Below are 22,426 nucleotides of genomic sequence, written 5' to 3'. Positions count from 1 at the left end.
GGTCGGTTACGACATTAGTGGCCTTAATAGGCCTCTTAATTGTCGGCGGGCGCGCTGCTGACTCTCGCCTGCGCCCACCGACTGAAATATCGCGCGAGCGCACGATTACTTCGGGACGCTCACCCAATGTCATCGCGCGCCACTTCACTTCACTTTCACACCGAGCGAAAAATCCTGCCTGTCAGGCTTAACACCATACAGTTCATCCAACAATGAGTAACACAACAGCTTTAACCTGGTTCCATTGCTCACTGGGGACAGGGCAGACAAATGACTTCGTAAACACACCGTGTTTATTCCTGATCAGGAGATCCGCTGTCCTTACCTGGTCTGGACTACGTGTGATTCCAGCCCCAAAGCAAAGCGGTTGACTCTTAACTGCCCCCTGAACTCACCCAGGCCCAGCCAGCCGCTCAGTTATGCCAGAGCAACACAAAATAGAATTGTAACTACAGCGGTTCAAGGAAGTGGCTCTCCACCACCACCACCGCCTCAGTCAGGAATGTGCAATAAATGCTGACCCCACCAGATTAAAAAATCCTTAACATTAAAAAAGAAACCATTAATAGGGCTGATGTGGAGAAAATGCTTTTTTGCCCGGGGTGGAAACCAATAGCAGATGTGCCTGCTGCATATTTCCAGCATTTCCTAACTGTAAATAAAAGCTCGTAGCTAGTAAATCCCAGAGTGTGGCACAGAGCGATTGAGATGAATATGGATGCATTTAAGGGGAAGCGAGATTAGCACATGACGGAGGAAGGATATGCTGAGACGGGCGGAGGCCCATGAGGAGATCATGGACCTGCTGGGCTGAATGGCCTGACCCTGTGCTGTAAAGCCAACGTAATGATCCGCCTAGCACAGTTTTATGGAGGAAATGTAGAAACAAGAAAATGCTGGAAACACCGGCTCAGTAAACTCAGTCCTAAATGTGTACAAGTGTTGGAGAGTATCAGCAACCTGGTAAAATGACACGTAGCCTGACTCATAGTCTAACTCAACCTGGAACCTGGTGTACACCGGTTCCTTAATGATGTCTACGTGTAGCCCGTTGTGACTGGCCGTGAGCGTACCGTGATTCAGGTGAATGCACCACGCTTTGCTGGAGTTTGTCAGGTCGGAGCACTCGCCCTCCCTCGCTATGCTCCCATACGCAATCCCAATGCCCCAAGCGATGCCCTCGGCCTGCACCACCCAAGAGTGGTAGCCCGAGGTGAAACTCTGGCAGCAGAGGATCTGACGGTGGGTCCTGAACCTTTCGGGGTTGGATGGGTAAGGCTGCAAGTCATAGCCGAACGTCAGTGACCGGGCATCTTCGGAGACGGTCAAGAACCAGTACGCGGTTTTGGTGTCCAGTGTGAGCTGCGCCCATTCACCTAGAGAAGGAGAGAGATGAAGGTGTTTGTTACATCGTTAATCCACAACCAACAGCTTCCAAGTAAGATTCTCAGTCTTTACCAGTGTGGGGCCTGCATTTATATAGCGCCCTTAACATAGTAATACATCCCAAAGTGCTTCACAGAAGCAGAATTTGATACCGAGGTAATGTTTAGCACTGGTGACCAAACAATTGGTTAGATTGGTTTTAAGGAATGTCTTAGAAGAGGAGAGAGAGAAAGAGAGAGAGATAGAGAAAGAAAGCTTCGCATTCCTCTAGGCTAGATATTTGTGCACAAGACTGGAGTTGGGCTTGAACCCACAACTTTCTGACTCGGAGGTAAAAGTGCTACGGACTAAGCCACAGGCTGACAGCTCAGTGACAGCAGGGAGAGGTTTAGCAAAGAGCTTAGGGCCCAAAAAGTCGAGGTGGTCTGGGAGGTGTAGGCCAGTGAGCACAGGGCTGTTGGCTGAGTGGGACTTGGTGCGGGTTAGGGTACGGGCAGCAGCTGGATGAGGGCAGATGATGGGAGGCCAGTCAGGAGAGCGTTGGAATAGACAGGCCTAGAGGTGTATGTGGAGTAGATGAGGGTTTCAGCAGCGGATGAGCTGAGGCAGGCACAGAGTCAAGTGATGTCACAGGTAAAAGGGAATGACTTGCATCTCTTTCATCACCACCAAACATACCAAAGTGCTTTATAATCCAATGAAATACTTCTGAAGTGTAGTCTCTCTTGTAATGTAAGAAATGTGGTAGCAGGATCCCACAAACAGCAATGTGAGGATGACCTGATACTATATTCCTGTGGTGTTGATTGAAGGATAAATATTGGCCAGGAATAATATTTCAGCACAGACTAGAAGGGCCGAATGGCCTGTTTTCTGTGCTGTAGTGTTCTATGGTTCTATGGGACACCGAGGAGAACCCCCCCCTTGATCATTTTTGAGATAAAAGCCTTGGTATCTTTTACACCCAGCGGAGATCGAGGACAGACAGAGGCTCAGTTTAACATCTCATTGGAGACATCTCTAACAGTGCAGTACTCTCTAGTGCTGCACTGGAGTGTTAACATAGATTTTTGTCCTAAAAGGGGACTCGAGCCCAGAGCGTCCTGCCTCCGGCCCAAGAGCGCTACCCCACTGAGCCACATCTAAGGGAGGTGGAAGTAGGCAGTCTTGGTTCCGGAGGCGATATGCAGCCAGAATTATATCCCTGGGCCCATATATATAACACCAAGGTTGCAAACAGTCTGGTTCAGCCTCAGGCAGTTGTCAGGTAGGAGGTTGGGGTGAATAGCCAAGGAGCAAAGCTTGTGGCATTTATTCCCAAGATGTAATTGGAGGAAACTTCTGCTCATCAGGTACTGGAGGTCGGATAAAAAAATCTAACAATTTAAAGACACCAGGGTCAAGAGAGGTGGTGATGAGGTAGAGTTGGGGGGCGGGGGTGCGGTGTCAGTACACACGTACCTTGGAGAAAAACATAAGATAGAAAAGGTAGATTTATCAGGTTTCCCATCTTCTTGTGAATGACTCTAGTGCCTCTTGCTGTTGCTATTATTTTATAATTAAATCATAGAACATTGTGGCACAGGAGGAGGCCATTCGGTCCATCGAGTCTGTGCTGGCACCTTAAAAGAACCATGCAAGTTGTCCCACTTTCCTGCTCCTTCCCCATAGCCCTTCAAAAATGTTCCCTTTCAAGTATTCGTCCAATCCCCTTTTGAAAGTTGGTGTTGGATCTGCTTCCACCGCCCTTTCAGGCAGCGCGTTCCAGATCGCAACAAGTTGCAACCCCTCATCTCCACACTAGGGTCTTCTGCCGATTATCCTAATCTTCTGTGTCCTCTGGTGACTGGTCAGGGGAAGCAATGGGCCAAGCGGCCTCATTCTGTACCCAAAATCTTTTTTTTGTGTGTGTGTGGAAGATGAACCGCACTGTGCCTCTTGCTTTACTGAAAGCTGCTTAGACATTCATTGCATGAGACTGTGAATCAGTGACCTCCCCAAATCACCAAAATGGAGTCCAACCACATTCTTGAGATTAAGAAACTCCTGAAAGCAAGAAGATTAATTCCCTGGGTGGCATTCATTGTTACATCTAAGGGACAGTTCGGGGGCGGGGGGGGGGGAAGCTTCTTTGCTACAGCAGTTTGCTACATTTGAGAGCCAGTTGTACTGACGAGTGACCTTTCTGGTTTGATACATTGTCCTTCGGAATCTCCTCTAATTTGCCTGTACAATTTTCAGTGATAGTTCCTTTCTGTTATGCATCACCCTGTTTGTTTTCCGGCAAAGTAATCTTTACATCTGTATCTTATCCTATGTCCGTTACCCTTGGACAGTTCACATTTTTCTTACAGATTTTAGAAACAAGAAAGGAACAAGATGCTGCGTAAATAGCATTCTCCTCACCTTTGCTAGTTTTTTTTTTGGCTAATTGGCTTAAATCTGTACCCGCTGGTTAGCTCCACTCTTACCAGTAAAAACAAGTTTCTCTTAATTTCTATATCCCCTCATGATTTTGAACTTCCCTATTAAATTTCCCCTCAACACTCTCTGCTCTAAGGAGGACAATCCCAGCTTTTCCGGTCTCTCCAGATATCGGAGCGCCTCATTCCTTTTCCATTGTTAGGGCATCTTATATAAGATTATTTCCTGTTATCTTTACACTTTGTGACCTACAGAGGCCACTTTCATGTAAAGAAAGACTGACTTGCATTTATACAGCGCCTCTCATGACCACCAAAGTGCTTTACAGGCAGTGAAGTACTTTCTGAAATCAGTCACCGCTGCAATATGGGAAACGCAGCGGCCATTATGCGCACAGCAAGCTCCCACAAACAATCATGACCAAATAATCTGTTTTTGTGATGTTGATTGAGGGATATTACCCAGGACGTCGGAGATATCTCTCCGGCTTTTTAAAATAGCGCCATGGGATCTTTGACATCCACCCGAGAGCCTAAGTGTAACATCTCACAACAGCACCTTAAACAGTCGAGCACACCCTCACTGGTGCACTGGAGTGTCAGCTTAGATTTTTGTGTTCGGAAGCTGCATTGTCCTTTCTTGTTTCCAAAATCTGTAAGAAAAATGTGAACTGTCCAAGGGTAACATAGGATAAGATACAAAGATTACTTTGCTGGGAAACAAATAGGGTGATGCATAAGAAGAAGGAACTATCGCTGAAAATTGTACAGTGGGGGTGGCGCATGTGGGGGGGCGGGGGGGGGGGGGCAGCAGACATAAAACGCAGCCATAAAACGCTGCGGACGGGTGGAGTGTGGGACTTCTGCCCCTCACTGGGGAGGAAGTTCCACTCTTGAGAGCTGCAGGCCAATCGGATTGGCTACGAGCTCCAGCAATCTCAGCAGCGCCAACAGCTCATTAGTGGGCGCTGCCGGGACTGCGACCAGTCCCAAGAGGGCGGCCCAGTGGATACTGGAGTAAGGTAAGTCTGGGGCATTGGATGGGAAGGGTTTGGCCAGCTTAAGAAAGGGGAATGAGGGGAATGGGGGTGGGTTTTGGAAAGTAGGCGGGTAGGAAAAAAATGGGGTACTATCTTAGGAGGGCTGCCACTGATAGGCAAAGGGTAGTCCCCGAAGATTCCTTCCCACCCTTTTAAAAACATTGCTCCGGGGAACATGGGTTCAAATCCCACCATAGCAGCAGGTGGAATTTAAATTTAATTAATAGATCTGGAATATAAAGCCAGTCTCAGTAATGGTGACCATGACAACCATCAGCGATTGTCGTAAAAACCCATCTGGGTCACTAATGCCCTTTAGGGAAGGAAATCTGCTGTCCTTACCTGGTCTGGCCTACGTGTGACTCCAGACCCACAGCCATGTGGCTGACTGTTAACTGCCCTCTGAAATGACCGAGCAAGTCACTCAGTACAAGGGCAATTAGAGATGGGCAACAAATGCTGGCCTAGCCGGTGTCACCCACACCCCGTGAAAGAATAAAGAAAACGTAAGCATTCCAAAGGGAATTGCACAAATACCAGAAGGGGAAGGGGGACTAACTGACCAACTCTTCGGAGGAGCCAATTCCAACTTAATGAGCTGAATGGTTTCTTGCCGTGCTATGATTCCTTGATTCTGTGATCTGTTTGTGTCTATCTCTGTCTGACTGCCTGTCTCTAACTGTGCTTTATGGTGCTCTAAATGTCTCCTTTCAGTGTTTAAGGCTGTTGTTCGGCTGTGAACGAGGATTGTCGTGGTTTACATTTGCAAGGCTGCACCTTCTTACCTATCATGTTCAGTATAATCGTGTAGTATATCATAGATTTATCAATCAGCGCCTTGATTTGTTCAGATATAGAATGGATGTCCAAGGCATCGTTGTGGGCAGTTGGTGTTCTTTGGTTCTGAAGCTCACTAGCCCTGGGATGAAAGAGGAAAAAACTTTTTAAAAATAAAAACAACTTACATTTATACAGTGACTTTTAAACTGGTCCAAGATGCTTTACAAAAATGATACTGAGCTACTTTGGGAGTTAGAAAGATACAGCGCATAAAAAGCCATTTGGCCCAGTGTACCTTTGCAGACTGTTTGAAGGAGCTATCCCATTCATCCAATTACATTGCTCTTTCCCATAGCCCTGATCATATTTTTTACATTTTAGGTATTGATCCAATATCCTTTTGAAAGCTATTGTTGAAACCGCTTCCACCACCTTTTCAGGCAGTGCATTCCAGATTGGGCATTGAAGAGGTGATCCACCTGAGGGATTTCTTTTTATTCATTCAAGGGCCAGCATTTATTATCCGCCCCTACTTGCCCTTGAGAAGGTAATGGTGAGCTGCCTTCTTGAACCGCTGCAGTCCATGTGGTGTAGGTACACCCACAGTGCTGTTAGGGAGGGAGTTCCAGGATTTTGACCCAGCGACAGTGAAGGAACAAGTCAGTATGCTGTATGGCTTGGAGAACTTGAAGGGGATGGTGTCCCCATGTGTCTGCTGCCCTTGGTCTGGGTCATAGGTTTGGAAGGTGCTGTTGAAGGGGCCTTGGTGAGTTTCTGCAGTGCATCTTCTAGATGGTACACACTGCTGCTACTGTGTGTCGGTGGTGGAGGGAGTGAATGTTTGTGGATGAGGTGCCAATCAAGCGGGCTGCTTTGCCCTGGCTGGTGTCCAGCTTCTTGACTGATGCACCCATCCCGGCCAGTGGGGAGTATCCCATCACACTCCTGACTTGTGCCTTGTAGAGGATGGACAGACTTTGGGGAGTTGGGAGGTGAGTTACTTGCCACAGAATTCCCAGCATCTGACCAGTCCTTGTAGTCATAGTATCAATCTGACCTATTTCAGTTTCTTGTCAATTGTTGAATCATAAAAAGCTAACGGCATAGAAAGAGGCCACTCAGCCCATCATGTTGGCACTAGCCGAGAAATAAGCCACCCAGCCTTGTCCCATTTTCCAGTATTTGATCTGTAGTTCTGCAGGTTTCGGCACTTGAGGTGCATATCTACCCACTTTTAAAATTATTTGAGGGTTTCTGCCTCAACTACCCTTTTAGGTAGTGATCTCCAGACCCTCACGACCCTCTGGGTGAAAAATATTTTCCTAATTTTTAAAAAATTCATTCCTGGATGTGGCCTTCGCTGGCTGGGCCAGTATTTGTTGACCATCCCTAATTGCCCTTAAGAAGGTGGTGGTGAGCTGCCTTCTTGAACCGCTGCAGTCCGTGTGGTGTAGGTACACCCACCGTGCTGTTAGGGAGGGAATTCCAGGATTTTGACCCAGTGACAGTGAAGGAACAGCGATATATTTCCAAGTCAGGATGGTGATTGGCTTGGAGGGGATCTTCCAGATGGTGATGTTCCCACCGATCTGCTGCCTTTGTCCTTCTAGATGGTAGTGGTCATGGGTTTGGAAGGTGCTGTTGAAGCAGCATTGGTGAATTCCTGCAGTGCATCTTGTAGATGGCACACACTGCTGCTACTGTGCATCGGTGGTGGAAGGAGTGAATGTTTGTGGCTGTGGTGCCAATCAAGTGGGCTGCTTTGTCCTGGATGATGTCAAGCTTCTTGAGTGTTGTGGGAGCTGCAGTCATCCAGGCAAGTGGAGAGTATTCCATCACACTCCTGACTTGTGCCTTGTAGAGGGTGGGCAGGCTTCGGGGAGTCAGGAGGTGAGTTACTCGCTGCAGGATTCCTACATGACCTGCTCATGTAGCCACAGTATTTATATGGCTAGTCCAGTTCAGTTTCTGGTCAATGGAAACCCAGGATGTTGATAGTGGTGGATTTGGAGATGGTCATTGCCTGCACTTGTGTGGCGTGAATGTTACTTGCCACTTGCCAGCTCAAGCCTAGATATTGTCCAGGTCTTGCTGCATTTGGGCATGGACTGCTTCAGTATCTGAGGAGTCATGAATGGTGCTGAACATTGTGAAATCATCAGTGACCTTATGATGGAAGGAAGGGAATTGATGAAGCAGCTGGAGATGGTTGGGCCTAGGACACTATCCTGAGGAACTCCTGCAGTGATGTCCTGGAGCTGAGATGACTGACCTCCAACAACCATAGCCATCTTCCTTTGTGCTAGGTATGACTCCAATCAGTGGAGAGTTTTTCCCCTGATTCCCATTGACTCCAGTTTTTCTAGGGCTTCTTGATGCCACATCCTGTCAAATGCAGCCTTGATGTCAAGGACAGTCACTCTTACCTCACCTCAGGAGTTCAGCTCTTTTGTCCATATTTGAACCAAGGCTGTAATGAGGTCAGGAGTTGAGTGGCCCTGGTGGAACCAAAACTGGGCATCAGTGAGCAGGTTACTGCTAAGCAAGTGTCACTTGATAGCACTGTTTATGGCCCTTTCCATTACTTTACTGATGACGGAGATTAGACTGATGGGGCAGTGATTGGCCGGGTTGGATTTGTCCTGGTTTTTGTGTACAGGGCATACCTGGACAATTTTCCACATATCCAGGTAGAAGCCAATGTAGCTGTACTGGAACAGCTTGGCTAGGAGCACGGCAAGGTCTGGAGCACAAGTCTTCAGTACTGTTGCCGGAATATTGTCAGGGCCTCTGCACGAGACCTTCAGCATTCTCTTGATATCATGTGGAGTGAATCAAATTGGTCAAATTATGGCATCTGTGATGCTGGGGACCTCCGGAGGAGGCCGAGATGGATCATCCACTCGGCACTTGTGGCTGAAGATTGCAGCAAATGCTTCAGCCTTATCTTTTGCACTGATGTGCTGGGCTCCCCCATCATTGAGGATGGGGATATTTGAGGAACCTCCTCCTCCAATGAGTTGTCTAATTGTCCATCACCATTCACGACTGGCTGTGGCTGGACTGCAGAGCTTAGATCTGATCCATTGGTTATGGAATCGTTTAGCTCCGTCTATTGCATGCTACATAGGCTGTTTGGGACGCAAGTAGTCTCGTGTTGTAGCTTCACTAGGTTGACACCTCATTTTTAGGTATGCCTGGTGCTGTTCCTGGCACGCACTCTTCATGGAAGCAGGGTTGATACTCTGCATTGGTGGTAATGGTAGAGTGGGGGATATGCTGGACCATGAAGTTACAGATTGCGGTTGAGTACAATTCTGCTGCTGCTGATGGCCCACAGCGCCTCATGGATGCCCAGTTTTGAGTTGTTGATTTGTTCTGAATCTATCCCGCTTAGTCACGTTGGCAGTGCCCCACAACATGACGGAGGGCATCCTCAGTGTGAAGACAGGGTTTTGCCTTTACAAAGACTGTGCAAGGACTGACTAACCTTGATAACCACTCTGATAAACAAGGGTGCAGGTTCTCGAGCTGCAGCAATTATTTGTTGCACGACAGAATGAAACTTACTTAGAAAGGAGCTGTTTAGATCTCTGTGGGAGGAAAAGAGAGAGAGAGGCAAAGTTAGAGCGTTGAGTTGATACAATGAAATAAAACAAAATTAGACTGATATTAGAGTGTTGTATATCAGAGCAAGTCGGGGAACACAATCATCAAAGTTTCTTTTCAGTCAATCATGGGATGTGGGTGTCGCTGGCAAGGCCAGTATTTGTTGCCCATCCCTAATTGCCCTTGGACTGATAGCTTGCTAGGCCATTTCAGAGGGCAGTTGTGAGTCAGTTCTGGAGTCACATGTAGGTCAGACCAGATAAGAGTGGCAGATTTCCTTCCCTAAAGGGCATTAGTGAACCAGGTGGGTAAACTTGAGGTGGCACCAGTGTACCTGGGTCAGGTGTAAGGTCCCAGCATCACTCATAACAGCAGTACAGGCATTCAGTGGAGCCACCTACCAACCTCAACTTGTAACCATGGCTACACCAGCACCTGCCTGTTAATATAAAAAAAGGTGTGACCATAAAAAGTCATGACCATAAAACATTAAGGTTTGTGACATGAGAAATGGATGTTGTTTTATTTTTTGGGGAATATTGTGTTATTCTGTGAAGGAGGCTGTGTATGTATGTATGTTTGTGTGTGTGTGTGTGTGTGTGTGTGTGTGTGTTTGTTTGTTTGTGTGCCTGTGTGTGTGTAAATGAGTTAATTAAGCTGGACAGAAGTTAATAGGAGACAGGCTGTCTGGGAGGTTTAAAACATGAAAAGGATAGAGCTGTTAGCTTTGAGGTACAAGTGAATAGGTTAGACCTAACATTTGTATTTTTAGGTAAGTGGAGTGTTTGTTTGAATATCAAAGAGAAGTCAGGGTAACAAGAGACATGTTTACATCTTGCACAAGTTCTGTAGATTAATAGCCATAGGTAAATAGAAGTGGGGGTATCATATGAAAGCAAAGACAAGATGGAAACATTAAAGATCTTATATTTAGAAGGCTTTGAGTTTCAAAGAGGTGTGAAAATAATGGAACCTGAAATGAAAGGGAAAAAAGGTATTTTAGAGTTACTGTGGAGAACGTAGGGAGCTGTAGCTGTTTGGGCTGTTGAGCCAAGAGATATAGCATCTGGAGCTGTGGCTGAGAGAAGATGCAGTTTGAATCAACCATGCAGTCAAGCCAGAAAAGTATTGGGCTGCAAGAAGCAGTTTTATTCTGAAGTTTGGATTTTCACAGCAGACTGGAAAAGAGTTACAGGTCATGTGGTATGCTTTTCTTGAAGCTACAACAGTTTGCCTTGAGTAATATTACTGGACATTTTAAAAGTTAAACATCTATAAGGGAGGGTTGCCTAGAAGGTGTTTACTTGTCGGTCTGACCAAGTAGAGTCCCTTTGGAGGAATGTGTTGTAAGACTAACCTTAATTGTGCAATCTTGTATGCTTCAGTTTTCTAGTATTCTTGTTAATAACATTTTTACTTTTAATTTTTAAAACCCCAAAATTGTTACTTTCTTGCTGCTGAGATTAGTACATTTTCTCGTTTTCAGAGTACAAAAAAATGGTATGGTCCATAAGCCAAGTTTCCCTCTGGGGTTTGGCTTGCGCAGCATTTAACATCAGCTGTGGTCACAACAGTGAGCAGGAAATCTGTGCACACACCAGATTTTTAATGTACCAGTGTGTTACACATGAGGACTAACACCATGCACAGTATTCAAGGAAAAGCGAATTCAAGGATAGGGAATAATTGTACACAGATACAACCCAGGCCCCATTGTAGGTACACTTTGTTCTTAATTTTTAAATAAAGTTTGCATGTACTTTATAGTTAAATACTGAAAATTAATAGCAGTTTGGAAAGCAAAATTGGTTTTAACGTAGGAAAGGTTGGACTGGCTTCCACTGAATTTAGAAGAGTAAGAGGCGACTTGATTGAAACATAAAAGATCCTTAAAGGTCTTGACAGGATGGATGCGGAAAGGATGATTCCTCTTGTGGGAGAATCTAGAATTGGGGGGTGGGGGGGGTCACATTAAAAATAAGGGGTCAAAAGGCAGTAGAAGCAGAATCCTTGGATAATTTTAAGGCAGAGGTAGATAGGTTCTTGATAAGCAAGGGGATGAGAGGTTATCAGGGGGGAGGTGGGAATGTGGGGTTGAGGTTATAACCAGATCAGCCATGATCTTATTGAATGGCAGAGCAGGCTCCAGGGACCGAGTGGCCTACTCCTGTTCCTAATTCGTATGTTTGTATGTAAGAATTTCTCTGCAGCACACATTGAGGAATCAGGAAATGCAAAAGCTGAGCAGTTATAGCACTGCCAGTGGTAGGGAGCTGTAATTACACTGTGACATGTTTACATAGCCAGTTTCTATTATAAATCTGGAATTTATGATGGGGAGTAAAAGATGACACAAAAGTGTGAGAGTGAGGTTTTGTATACCGGAAGCTAGGACAGTTCTAAGATTTACAATATGCGACCAGTCGACCACCCATAGGAAGACAAGACCAGGGATAATTTTCAGGTGATGCTGTTACAGGGCAGGGTGTGCAGTTCAACCCTCATTTTGAAGTCATTCCTGTCCTTAATGCGTATATTTCCATCATAAACTGCCACGCCCACATAATCTCAGTCAACTTGTCCAGCTGCAATTGCTCCATCCAACCAGCGCTGGCAGTACAGGGCTACCACTGGGAGGAGGACAAGTTTGCAGAGGTAGATTCCATTCTAAATATGGACCTGGCAATTAATAATGGGAAAAAATAGTTGACATTTAAGTATCTAAATGTATTGTTGGTTATTATACCTGAAAAAATGATAGACGATCGTATTGTGCCAGATCCTGTGCTTCGTCGTCTATCAACCTGATCAAGTCCATCTTCTCGTTCAGTGTTTTGGAACAGGTGGTGCTCTGGGCTGTGATTCGGATTCCTTCCTCATCAATCATTTTCAGCACATTTTCTTCATCTTCCTCCAGACTCTTCCTCCATTCTAAAAACTTCTTCGACAGGTTTCCTCGCAGTCGATTGATCTGCATCTGCAATGCCGACCCATGGTTAGATGGAGAAACTATTTACTGGTTGTGGGTGGGGGAGGTGGGGGGTGGTGTGGTGGAGGGTCCAGAACAAGCTGGGTGGTCAGCACAGCCTTAAAATTAGAGTTAGGCCATTAGGGGTGACATCAGGAAGCATTCCTTCACAGAAAGGGTAGCTGAAATCTGGAATCCTCTTCCCCCACAAAAAACCATTGAGGTTGGTGTGGTCAATTGAGAAATATCAGCACTGAGATTGATAACTTTCTGGTGAAAGGTCATTGACCTGAAACATTAACTCTGTTGCTCACTTCAAAGGTGCTGCCAGACCTGTTGAGTATTTCCAGCATTCTCTGTCTTTATTTCCAGCATCCGCAGTATTTTGTTAGGGATACAGGTACGGCAAGTAATTGGGAAGGCAAATAGAATGTTGGCCTTTCTTGCAAGGAGTATATAAGTAGGCAAGTCTTGCTACAAATGTACAGGGCATCAGTGAGACCGCACCTAGAGTACCAAGTACAGTTTTGGGCTCCTTAGTTACACGTGCATTGGAAGCAGTTCAGGGAAGGTTCACTAGGCTGATTCCTGGTATGAAGGGGCCGTTTTATGAGGAAAGGTTGAACAGGTTGGGCCTATACTCAATTGGAGTTTAGAAGAATGAGAGGTTATCTTATTGAAACCAAGAAGATCCTGAGGAGGCTTGACAACATAGATGCGGAGGGGATCTTTCCCCTCATGGGGGAATCTAGACTAGGGGACACAGTTTAAAAATTAGGGGTCTTCCATTTAAGGCAGCAATGAGGAGGAATTTCTTCTCTCAGAGAGTTGTTAGTCTTTGGAATTCTCTTCCCCAGCGAACAATAAAGGCTAGGTCATTGAAAATATTCAAGGCCAAGTTAGACAGATTTTGATTGGCAAGGGAGTCAAGATTGGTGGGGGGGGGGTAGACAGGAAAGTGGAGTTAAAGCCACAATCAAATCAGCCACAATCATGTTGAATGGCGGGGAAGGCTTGAGGGGCTGAATGGTCTATTCCTGCTCCTATTTCTTATCATCCTATGTTCTTAGGCAAGAGTATTAAGGAGAATGGAACCAAGGTGGATAGATGGGATTAAAAATACAGATCAGCCATGTTCTAATTGGTGGAACCGGATCGAAGGGCTGACTGTCCCAGTGAATAATTGGCATCACTGTCTAACGCTATGTGATCATTTATAGAGTCATTACGGATCAGAATGAGGCCATTCGGCCCAATGAGTCCATGCCAGCTCTCTGTAGAGCAATCCAATCAGTCCCACTCCCTCACCTGATCCCCATAGCCCTGCAAGTTTGTTTCCCTCAAGCGCCCACCCAATTTCCTTTTGAAATCATCGATTGTCTTGGCCTTCACCACCCTCATGGGCAGCAAGTTCCAGATCATTACCACTCACTGCGTAAAAAAGTTCCTCCTCACATTCACCCACCCCTGCACCTCCTGCACTTGATGGAACATCTTGTGTGTGAGTTTTATGCTGGGCTGAAATGCTCAGCAGGAGTAAGGTGCAAGGCTGTCGCTGAACTATGTCACTCCACTGTTAGTAGCAGGCACTTGGTCTTGGGTGAATGGACCTTGAATAACTAAATGTGCCCTGCCCACCCATGGCTGCTGTATGGAAGGCAGGAACTGGTGGACATGGTAGCAATGTTACCCAGACAGACCAGGACTAATGGTCTAGAGACACAAGTTCAAATCCCAACATGGCAATTGGAGGACTTTTAATTCCAATTAATTTTTAAAAATTCATTTATGGGATGTGGGCATCGCTGGCGAGGCCAGCATTTATTGCCCATCCCTAATTGCCCTTGAGAAGGTACCAGGAAAATGCTAGTCTCATTAATAATGATCAGGAAACTTCCAGATTGGCGGTAGAAATTCATCTGATTCAATAATGTTCTTTAGGGAAGGAAATCTGCCATTCTTAGCTGGTCTGGCCTAGTCTGGCTGGTCAGACTCAAAGCAATGTGACTGACTGTTAAATAAGCTCTGACCTAATATCTGCTCCTAATATAGGTGCAACACCTGCCCCTTTACTTCCCCCCTCCTCACTGTCTAAGGGGCCAAACACTCCTTTCAAGTGAAGCAGCATTTCACTTGCACTTCCCTCAATTTAGTCTACTGCATTCGCTGCTCCCAATGCGGTCTCCTCTACATTGGAGAGACCAAACGCAGACTGGGTGACCGCTTTGCGGAACACCTTCGGTCTGTCTGCAAACATTACCCACACCTCCCTGTCACTTGCCATTTCAACACTCCACCCTGCTCTCATGCCCCCATGTCCGTCCTTGGCCTGCTGCAATGTTCCAGTGAAGCTCAACGCAAACTGGAGGAACAGCACCACATCTTCCGACTAGGCACTTTACAGCCTTCCGGACTGAATATTAAGTTCAACAACTTTAGATCATGAACTCTCTCCTCCAACACCACCCCCTTTCCGATCTTGCTTTTTCCAATAATTTATATATATTTTTCTTTTCCCACCTATTTCCATTTAAAAAAAATGTATTTCCATCCATTGTTTTATCTCTACCTTTTAGCCTATTTCAATCCCTTCCCCCCACCCCACCCCCACTAGGGCTATCTGTACCTTGCTCGTCCTGCTTTCTACCCTTAATGTCACCATTAGCACATTTCTTAGCTAATATCACCTATTTGTTCTTTTGTCTATGACATCTTTTGGTAATCGCTACCTATCACTGGCCCTCTATCCAGTTCTACCTGTCCCACCCTCCCTTAAACCAGTTTATATTTCATCTCTTTGCTATTTTTCCTTAGTTCTGTTGGAGAGTCATACGGACTTCAAACGTTAACTGTTCCTCTCCGCAGATGCTGTCAGACCTGCTGAGTTTGCATTAAAGGTGCTATGTAAATACAAATTGCTGTTGCATCCCTAGTTGCCTTTGAGAAGGTGACAATGTGTTGGGCCTCCTTCTGGAACCATTGATATAACTGAGTAGTTTTCCAGGCCGGTTTAGCAGACAGTTAAGAATCAATCACGTTGATGTGTGACTGGAACCACCTATAGATGCAGACCGGGCAAAGATGGCAGGTTTCCTTCCCTAAAGGGCCATTCATTTCTTCCCTAAAGGGCCATTATTGCGAGAATCTGACAGATTTACGATCACTTTTACTGTGACCACCTTTTATTTGCAGACTTTTTAAAAAACAAAAAAAAATCAAATGCTCAAACTGCCACCATGGGATTTGACTTTGTGATCTCTGGATTATTAGTCCAGTCACATAACCAATTCACTACTGCACACATTCCAGAGTGAGAGAGTGAGAGTGTGAGCAAGAGAGAGAGCGAGTGAGAGCGAGAACGAGAGAGAGAGAGCGAGTGAGAGAGAGAGAGCGAGTGAGAGTGAGAGAGAGAGCGAGAGAGAGAGCGAGAGAGAGCAAGTGAGAATGAGAGAGAGTGAGTAAGAGCGCAAGCGAGAGACAAAGAGGAAACAATGTCTCTCCAAGAGGAGGCTCTTCAAACCCCAGAAGCAGTGAGAGTGTCTTCTACCTTCAATTCATCTTCTGATTTTTGGAGATCTTGATATTTGAAGTGGTAACCCTGTTGAGTTTGCAGAAGAGGCATCACACTGTTTAACACTTTGCCCTGCAAAGAGAGTAGATAATACTTCAATGTGAATTTAAATGTAAGACATGATTCATTTGTCAGTGATGACTGTACTACGTACGAGTAGAAAGAGGTTCAAGGGTACCCATCAGTGTTACTCCAGAATCAGCCTGGAGATGCCATGATACCCTGGTGAAAAATCTTAGAGGCAACAGACAAAATTACACAGGGGAAGGAGCAGGCCATTCAGCCCTTCAAGCCTGCTCCACCATTCATTAGGTCATGGCCGATTGGTTGCGATCTTAGTTTCACTTCCCTATCTCACCTCCCCCCCCTCCCCCACCGCCCCCCGCCATTACCCTTGACTTCCTCCAAAATCTGACCAACTCCTTTAATAAATTCAATGACCCAGACTCCACTACTCTCTTGGGAAGAGAATTCCACACACCAACCACCCTTTGGGAGAAAATGTTTCTCGTAATCGCTGTCTTAAAAGGGAGTCAGTCCTCTTATTTTTAAACCATGTCCCAAGTTTTAGTCTCTCCCACAATTGGAAACATCATCCAGTATCCACCCTTTTAAGTCCCCTTAGGATCTTCAATAGGATTACCTCTCATTCTTCTAAACTCCAGAGGGTATAGGCCCAACCTGTCCAACCTTTCTTCATAAGACAACCTTTATGTGGGGTTTTTCAGTTTCCTTTGATCATTTTCTGTTAACAGAGATGGGAAGAAGACTGTCCAACTGATTGTTAGGAAATGGCCAATTGGGAAATAAAGAGGCTCTTCACCTTCCATGGAATATTCTCAATCAGGGGTGGCAAATTAGCAACCACACTAAAACCCAGGAGGTTCAGGACTTAAGAAGGTCGCTCAACCCATTATGCCAGGTCTTCAACTGACTCGGATTTTTCACATCCCGTTTCCCTGCCTTTTCCCCCCTATGTTTTGATACTCTTCCTCTTTAAAGATCTATCCAGTCCCTTTATAAATTCTCACCAAAGCACCTCTTCTCATTTTGAACGCAACTCTTTGTTTCCCTATCTCTGTAGACTCCTCCAGCCCCACAATCCTCCGAGATCTCTGCACTCCTTCAGTTCTGGCCTCTTGTGCACACCCTGATTTTAATCGCCCCACCGTGCCTTCAGTTGCCTGCACCCCACACTTTCGAATACCCTCCCTACACCTCTCTGCCTCTCTACCTCTCATTCCTCCTTAATCCACTTCTTTGAACAAACATTTGGTTTTACATATTTAATCTTACATATTTCAATGAGATTACTTCTCATTCTTCAAAACTCTAGAGAATATGTCATAAATTGAGGCATATAAGTTGACCTGGTGTCAAGGATGACCCCCATGTTCTGGTCCCAAATATCATGGTATATGCGGAGTATAAGTCAACCCCCTTTTCAGCCACAACATGCTATACTCGCATTAGTAGTTGTCCTCGACTTTTTACCCCACAAATGTACATTTTACTCACTGAGCACAAGCGACCAAAGCAGGCAGCACAGGTTGTGTTGTAAAGATATGTGGGAGTTAAAGACACACCCTATCTTTGCAGCAGATGCTGATGACATTTCAAAACAGTGACCAACCGGACCCACGTCGACGGTTCACTTTTATACTTGGCCGTACAAGTTGACCCTAGAGGGGTTTTTCAAGGCTACAAAGGTCAACCTATACACCGACGTTTACAGTAAGTCCGTTCTGCCCAATCTCTCCTCAAAGGACAATCACGTTCCAGGAATCAGTCTAGTGAACATTTGTAGCACCCCCTCTAAGGCAAGTATATACCTGTACATAATACTCCAGATGTGTTCTCTGAAGATCAATACAGTTGCAGCAACCCAGTTGCCCTAAAGGCAAACATGCCATTTGCCTTCTTAATTTCTTGCTGTACCTGCACCTCAACTTTCTGTATTTTTTGTACAAGGAAATGCAAATCCCTCTGAACACCAACATTTAAAAGTCTCTGACCATCAAAAAAAAATTCTGATTTTCCTATTCTTCCTACCAGTGAAGGACTTCACATTTTACCCCCATTATACCCCATCTTACGCACTCACATAACCCGTTTCTTTGCAGAAGCTTTGGGCTGAATTTTCCCACAGGTGTCACAAACCCAGATATCGGGACCATATGCATGTCCCGAGCCCATGCCCATCATCAATGCACCCGCCAGTGTGACTTGAACTGAGGGGTGCCTCCCAATTGGCCGAGTCTACGATCCGATGAGGGATCGCGGGTTGGTTACCGAGGCAAGATGCCCAATGAGAGGGCACAAAGTACAAGCGGTTGGCTGCCCCACAGGGAGAGGTGGGCGCTGCTGAGGCAGAAAGGTGAGCACGGGGTGGGGGTGTTGCCTCGAAATAGAGGTGCTCTTGAAAGCCTGGAGAGAGGTTAAAATTAAAGAAGAAACACAGTTAGAGCCATCGATATGAAGGAGGAGCTTGCAGCTCATTCCTTGGGCCAGTGAGAGGAGGAACTGATGGCCCTCGGTCCTAGTTGCCTCCAAACTGCTGCTAACCACAAGAAGCAGTGGGGAGCCAGTCCAACACCGGGAGAATGCCAGCATCTTCTGAAAATGGACCCTAAGTGTGCCTTAATTCGTCTAATTAACTGGAGTGGTTGCTGATTCCGGTGGCAGCTCTCCCCGGGGAGACTCTCCCAGAGGTGGGACGGCATCAGAACTGTCCCAATGCACAACTATTTGACCCTGCCTTCTGCTCCTCCTGGTCTCCGGACCCACACTCACCTCTGTGGCAAAATTCAGCCCATAATGTCCTCCTCAGACCTTACATTTCCATCTAGTTTTGTATCATCAACAAACTTAAACATTACTCGCTGTCTCTTTGTCCAAGTCATTAATATCGATTGTAAATAGCTGAGGCCCCAGCACTGATCCTTATGGAATTCCACTAGACACATCTCATCAACTTGAAAATGTCCCCCTAAAAAGGAAAAATACTGTTCGGACCAGTACTCTTATTTCACAGTTTTTATTGTTTTTTCCCTTCTGGGCTATCCCTACTCTTTGCTTCCTGTTTGTTAACCAATCCCTTATCCATGCTAATATATTACCACCAACACCATGAACCCCTATTTTGCTCGACAACCTTTCTTGTGTCACCTTATTGAAGTCCTTTTGAAAACCAAATACACGACATCCACTGGTTTCCCCTTTGTCTACGCTTATTGTTGCATCTTCAAAAACTAATAGATTTGTCAAAGATGATTTCCCTTTCATAAAACTGTGTTGTCTCTGCCTGGTTATATTATGATTTTCTAAGTGCTCTGTTACCACTTGTTAACAATGGATTTTCCTGATGACTGGGGCAAAGGCAGGGGGAGGGGGTGCTCAGAGACCCAAAAACCAAAACTGTGAGAAAAACCATTTTGTGCGCTCTGCCATCCAGATCTTGACACGGGAGAATACTCCGCATTAAGCTTTAAGTCACCACGCAAGTTTGTTCTAAGATAGTTTGTCTGAGAATTAATAAACTTGTCCTGACTTTTTATCAATGCAGTTGATTCACAACAAAACTTTTGCTGCCAAGTCTGTTCCTGCCTTAAGGACCCCCAAAATCTTACAGCTATTGGACGAAGGGGTAATGAGCATCCTAGGGTGGGGAGGGGGGTGGTGGGTGGTGGGTCTGGGGCATTGAGTGTCTCAGCTTGGAGGGTGGGTGTCCCACAGTCCTGCCTCCACCCAGCTCCCCAAACCATGAGTCTCTGAGTGTAACGGAGGCATGAGCTGGTGGTGTCAAGCCCAGCAGCGGGACAGATGCCTTGGGAACACGCACAGCTTTCAGTACCTGCCTGTCCTCTCAACCTCACCACAGCAAGAGGAGGAAACAATCAGTGACCATATGATCTTAAGAAATAGGAACAGGAGTAGGCCATTCGGCCCATCGGAGCTACTCCCCCATTGAATAAGGTCATGGATGATCTGATTGTGCCCTAAAATCCAAATTCCTGCCTCCCCCACCACCCGTCCGTAACCCTTGACTCCCTTGTCAATCGAAAATCTGACTAACTCAGCCTTGAATATATTCAATGACCCAGCCTCCACTGCTCCCTGTGCAACTGAATTCTAAAGATTAATGCCCCTCTGAAAGAAGAAATTGCTCCTCATCTCCTTCTTAAATCGAGACCCCTTATTTTAAAACTCTGCCCCCTAGTTCTAGATTCCCCCACGAGAGGAAAAATCCTCTCAGCATCTACCCCGTCAAACCCCTTCAGAATCTTTGACCTTGGCCTGGCCGTCACACCATCTCAATCACATCAGCAACATTTAAAATCTTTCCTTAAATCCTTTGCATTTATATCGTACAATCACGGAACGATTTGGCACAGAAGGAGGCCATTCAGCCCATTGTGCCTGTGCTGGCTCTTTGTAAGGATGTTCCAATTGGTCCTGCTCTTTCCCCATATTCCCTGCAGATTTTTCCTTTGTCAAACATTTATTCAACTCCCAAGTTACTATTGAATTTGCTTCCACCGCCCTTTCAGACAGTGCTTTCTACACCATAATAACCGAATGTGTGAAATACATTCTCCGAATCCTGCTTCTGGCTTGTTTTGCAAACTGTTTTCAATCTTTGTCCTGTGGTTTCTAACTCTTCTGTGTGGGATTAGTTTCTCCTTATTCACATTGTCGACACCCCTCACAATTTTGACCGCCTCTATTACATCTTCCTTTCTCCTTCCATGCTCAGAGGAGACCAATCCCAGTTTCTCCATGACACAGAAGGCTCCTCGTCCCTCTCACTCACCTTAATCTGAGCTGCTGCCTTCTCCAAGCTCATCAGGGTGTGAGTTTTGTGTTTGCCTGTTATTGTACAGGGGCCACACACACATTCTCCATCATCTTCACAGTAAAACTCCAGAACCTCATTATGTTCCCGGCACCGTCTCTCTGTTGGATCAGTCGAGGGCTCGCTGGGACTGTCAAGTACTCTGGCCTCCTTTGGGTCTCCTCCCGATGAGGGAAGCTCGGCAGCGGGGTCCGAGACGGCAGCAGCCTCCTCCGGTTTGTCCAGGCGGGGGAGACCGGAACTCGGTTCCAGGCTGGGATCAGAGGGGAATGTATTGCTGCACAGTGGGCAGCCCACTGCACCCTCGGCTGCACCTTGGGCACGGATATCCTCAATACAGTTTGAGCAAAGGTAATGGTCACAGGGCAACTGCTCAGTGACCCGGGCTGGGCAGTGGCAGACGACACAAGTCGATTCCTGCTGAGCTGGAGCTGTGTCCTCCATCCTCACTGAAACTTTGGAAAGAGGTTTGGCACAGCACAGCAGAGAGGGTGAAACCTGGAGCAGCAGCTTACAAACTGACTGAGAGGGACTGAAGACTGGTTGTTACAGTTTCAAGGTTCACTCTGGCTGGAGATTAACCCTTTGTAGGCTACAGCACGGGAGATTGACCAGACTGCAATCTCTCAGATTCCCTCTCCATGTACAGTGGCTCCCTGGGATCTGTACAATACAGCTTCCCCAATTTTAACTTTATAACTTTTCCTTAATTTATTCACGGAATGTCAGTGTCACTGGTAAGACCAGCTTTTATTGCCTGTTTCTAACTGCTCTAGACAAGGTGGTGGTGATAATGAATGGCTTCCTAAGCCATTTCAGGGGGTAGAGTCAGCAATATAACTGTGGGTCCAGAGTCGCATACATAGAATCACCGAATGGTTACAGCAGAGCAATTCGGCCCGTCATGTCTGTGCCAGCTCTATACAAGAGCAATTCACCCAACCCAATCTCTGCCCTTTGCTTGCAACCCTGCAACTTTTTTCTCTTCAGATAAATATCCAATTCCCTTCTGAAAGCCACGATTGAACGTGCCTCCACCACACTCTCAGGCAGTGCACTCCAGACCCTAACCACTTGCTGCGTACCACATCTTACCTCTCATTCTTCTGTCAATCACCTTAAATCCAGTTTTGTCCTCTGTTTCTCAAACCTTTCACCAATGGGAACAGTTTTTTTTCTATCTCTACTTGGCATGTCATAATATTCAAGGCTATGGGCCAAGTGCTGGTAAATGGGATTAGGTAGGCAGGTCAGGTGTTTCTCACGTGTCAGTGCAGACTCGATGGGCAGAAGGGCCTCTTCTGCACTGTGATTCTGTGATCTCCTCTGTCCAGATCCCTCATTATTTCAAACACCTCTCTCAAATCTCCTCAACTTCTCCAATCTGTCCATATAATCTCATCCTGAAACCGTATATCTCTTCTACAGCTCTCACAACCTTTGGGATTGGAAACCATACTCCAGTTAAGACAAGGCCAGGACAGCAGATTTCCTTCCCTAAAGGGCTTTAGTGAAACAGGTGTGTTTTTATGACAATCCAGTCATTTCGTGGTCATTACTGAGACTACCTTTTTATTCTACCTGACTACCTGATTTATTTAAATAACTAAATTTAAATTTCCCACAGCAGCTGCTGTGGGATTCGAACTCATATTTCCAAATCATTAGCCTAGGCATGATAAGCCCAATAACATCATCGCTATGCTACTATTCTCTTTACTCTTTCATGGGTGTCACTGGCAAGGCCATCATTTGTTGCCCCCATCCTTAATGCAGAAATTCATCACGGCTCCT

General features: G+C 46.0%; 1 protein-coding gene across 1 annotated transcript; it reads right to left on the bottom strand.

Annotated features, from left to right (window-relative positions):
- Window positions 1-855: 855 nt before the first annotated feature.
- LOC121275810 (E3 ubiquitin-protein ligase TRIM7-like) lies at window positions 856-21,076 on the bottom strand. The gene is made up of 6 exons (XM_041183447.1): window positions 20,591-21,076; window positions 15,754-15,849; window positions 11,985-12,215; window positions 10,709-10,797; window positions 5,635-5,768; window positions 856-1,376 (listed from the first exon to the last, which is right to left on the bottom strand). The coding sequence occupies exons 1-6, from the start codon at window positions 21,074-21,076 to the stop codon at window positions 856-858; spliced, it is 1,557 nt and encodes a 518-aa protein (XP_041039381.1).
- Between the last annotated feature and the right edge of the window lie 1,350 nt (window positions 21,077-22,426).

Source organism: Carcharodon carcharias, chromosome 3 (assembly GCF_017639515.1).
Source record: "Carcharodon carcharias isolate sCarCar2 chromosome 3, sCarCar2.pri, whole genome shotgun sequence".
NCBI classification, from domain to species: Eukaryota; Metazoa; Chordata; class Chondrichthyes; order Lamniformes; family Lamnidae; genus Carcharodon; species Carcharodon carcharias.
The sequence above is the reverse complement of the archived record's forward strand: the minus strand, read 5'-3'. Positions and strand labels throughout refer to the sequence as shown.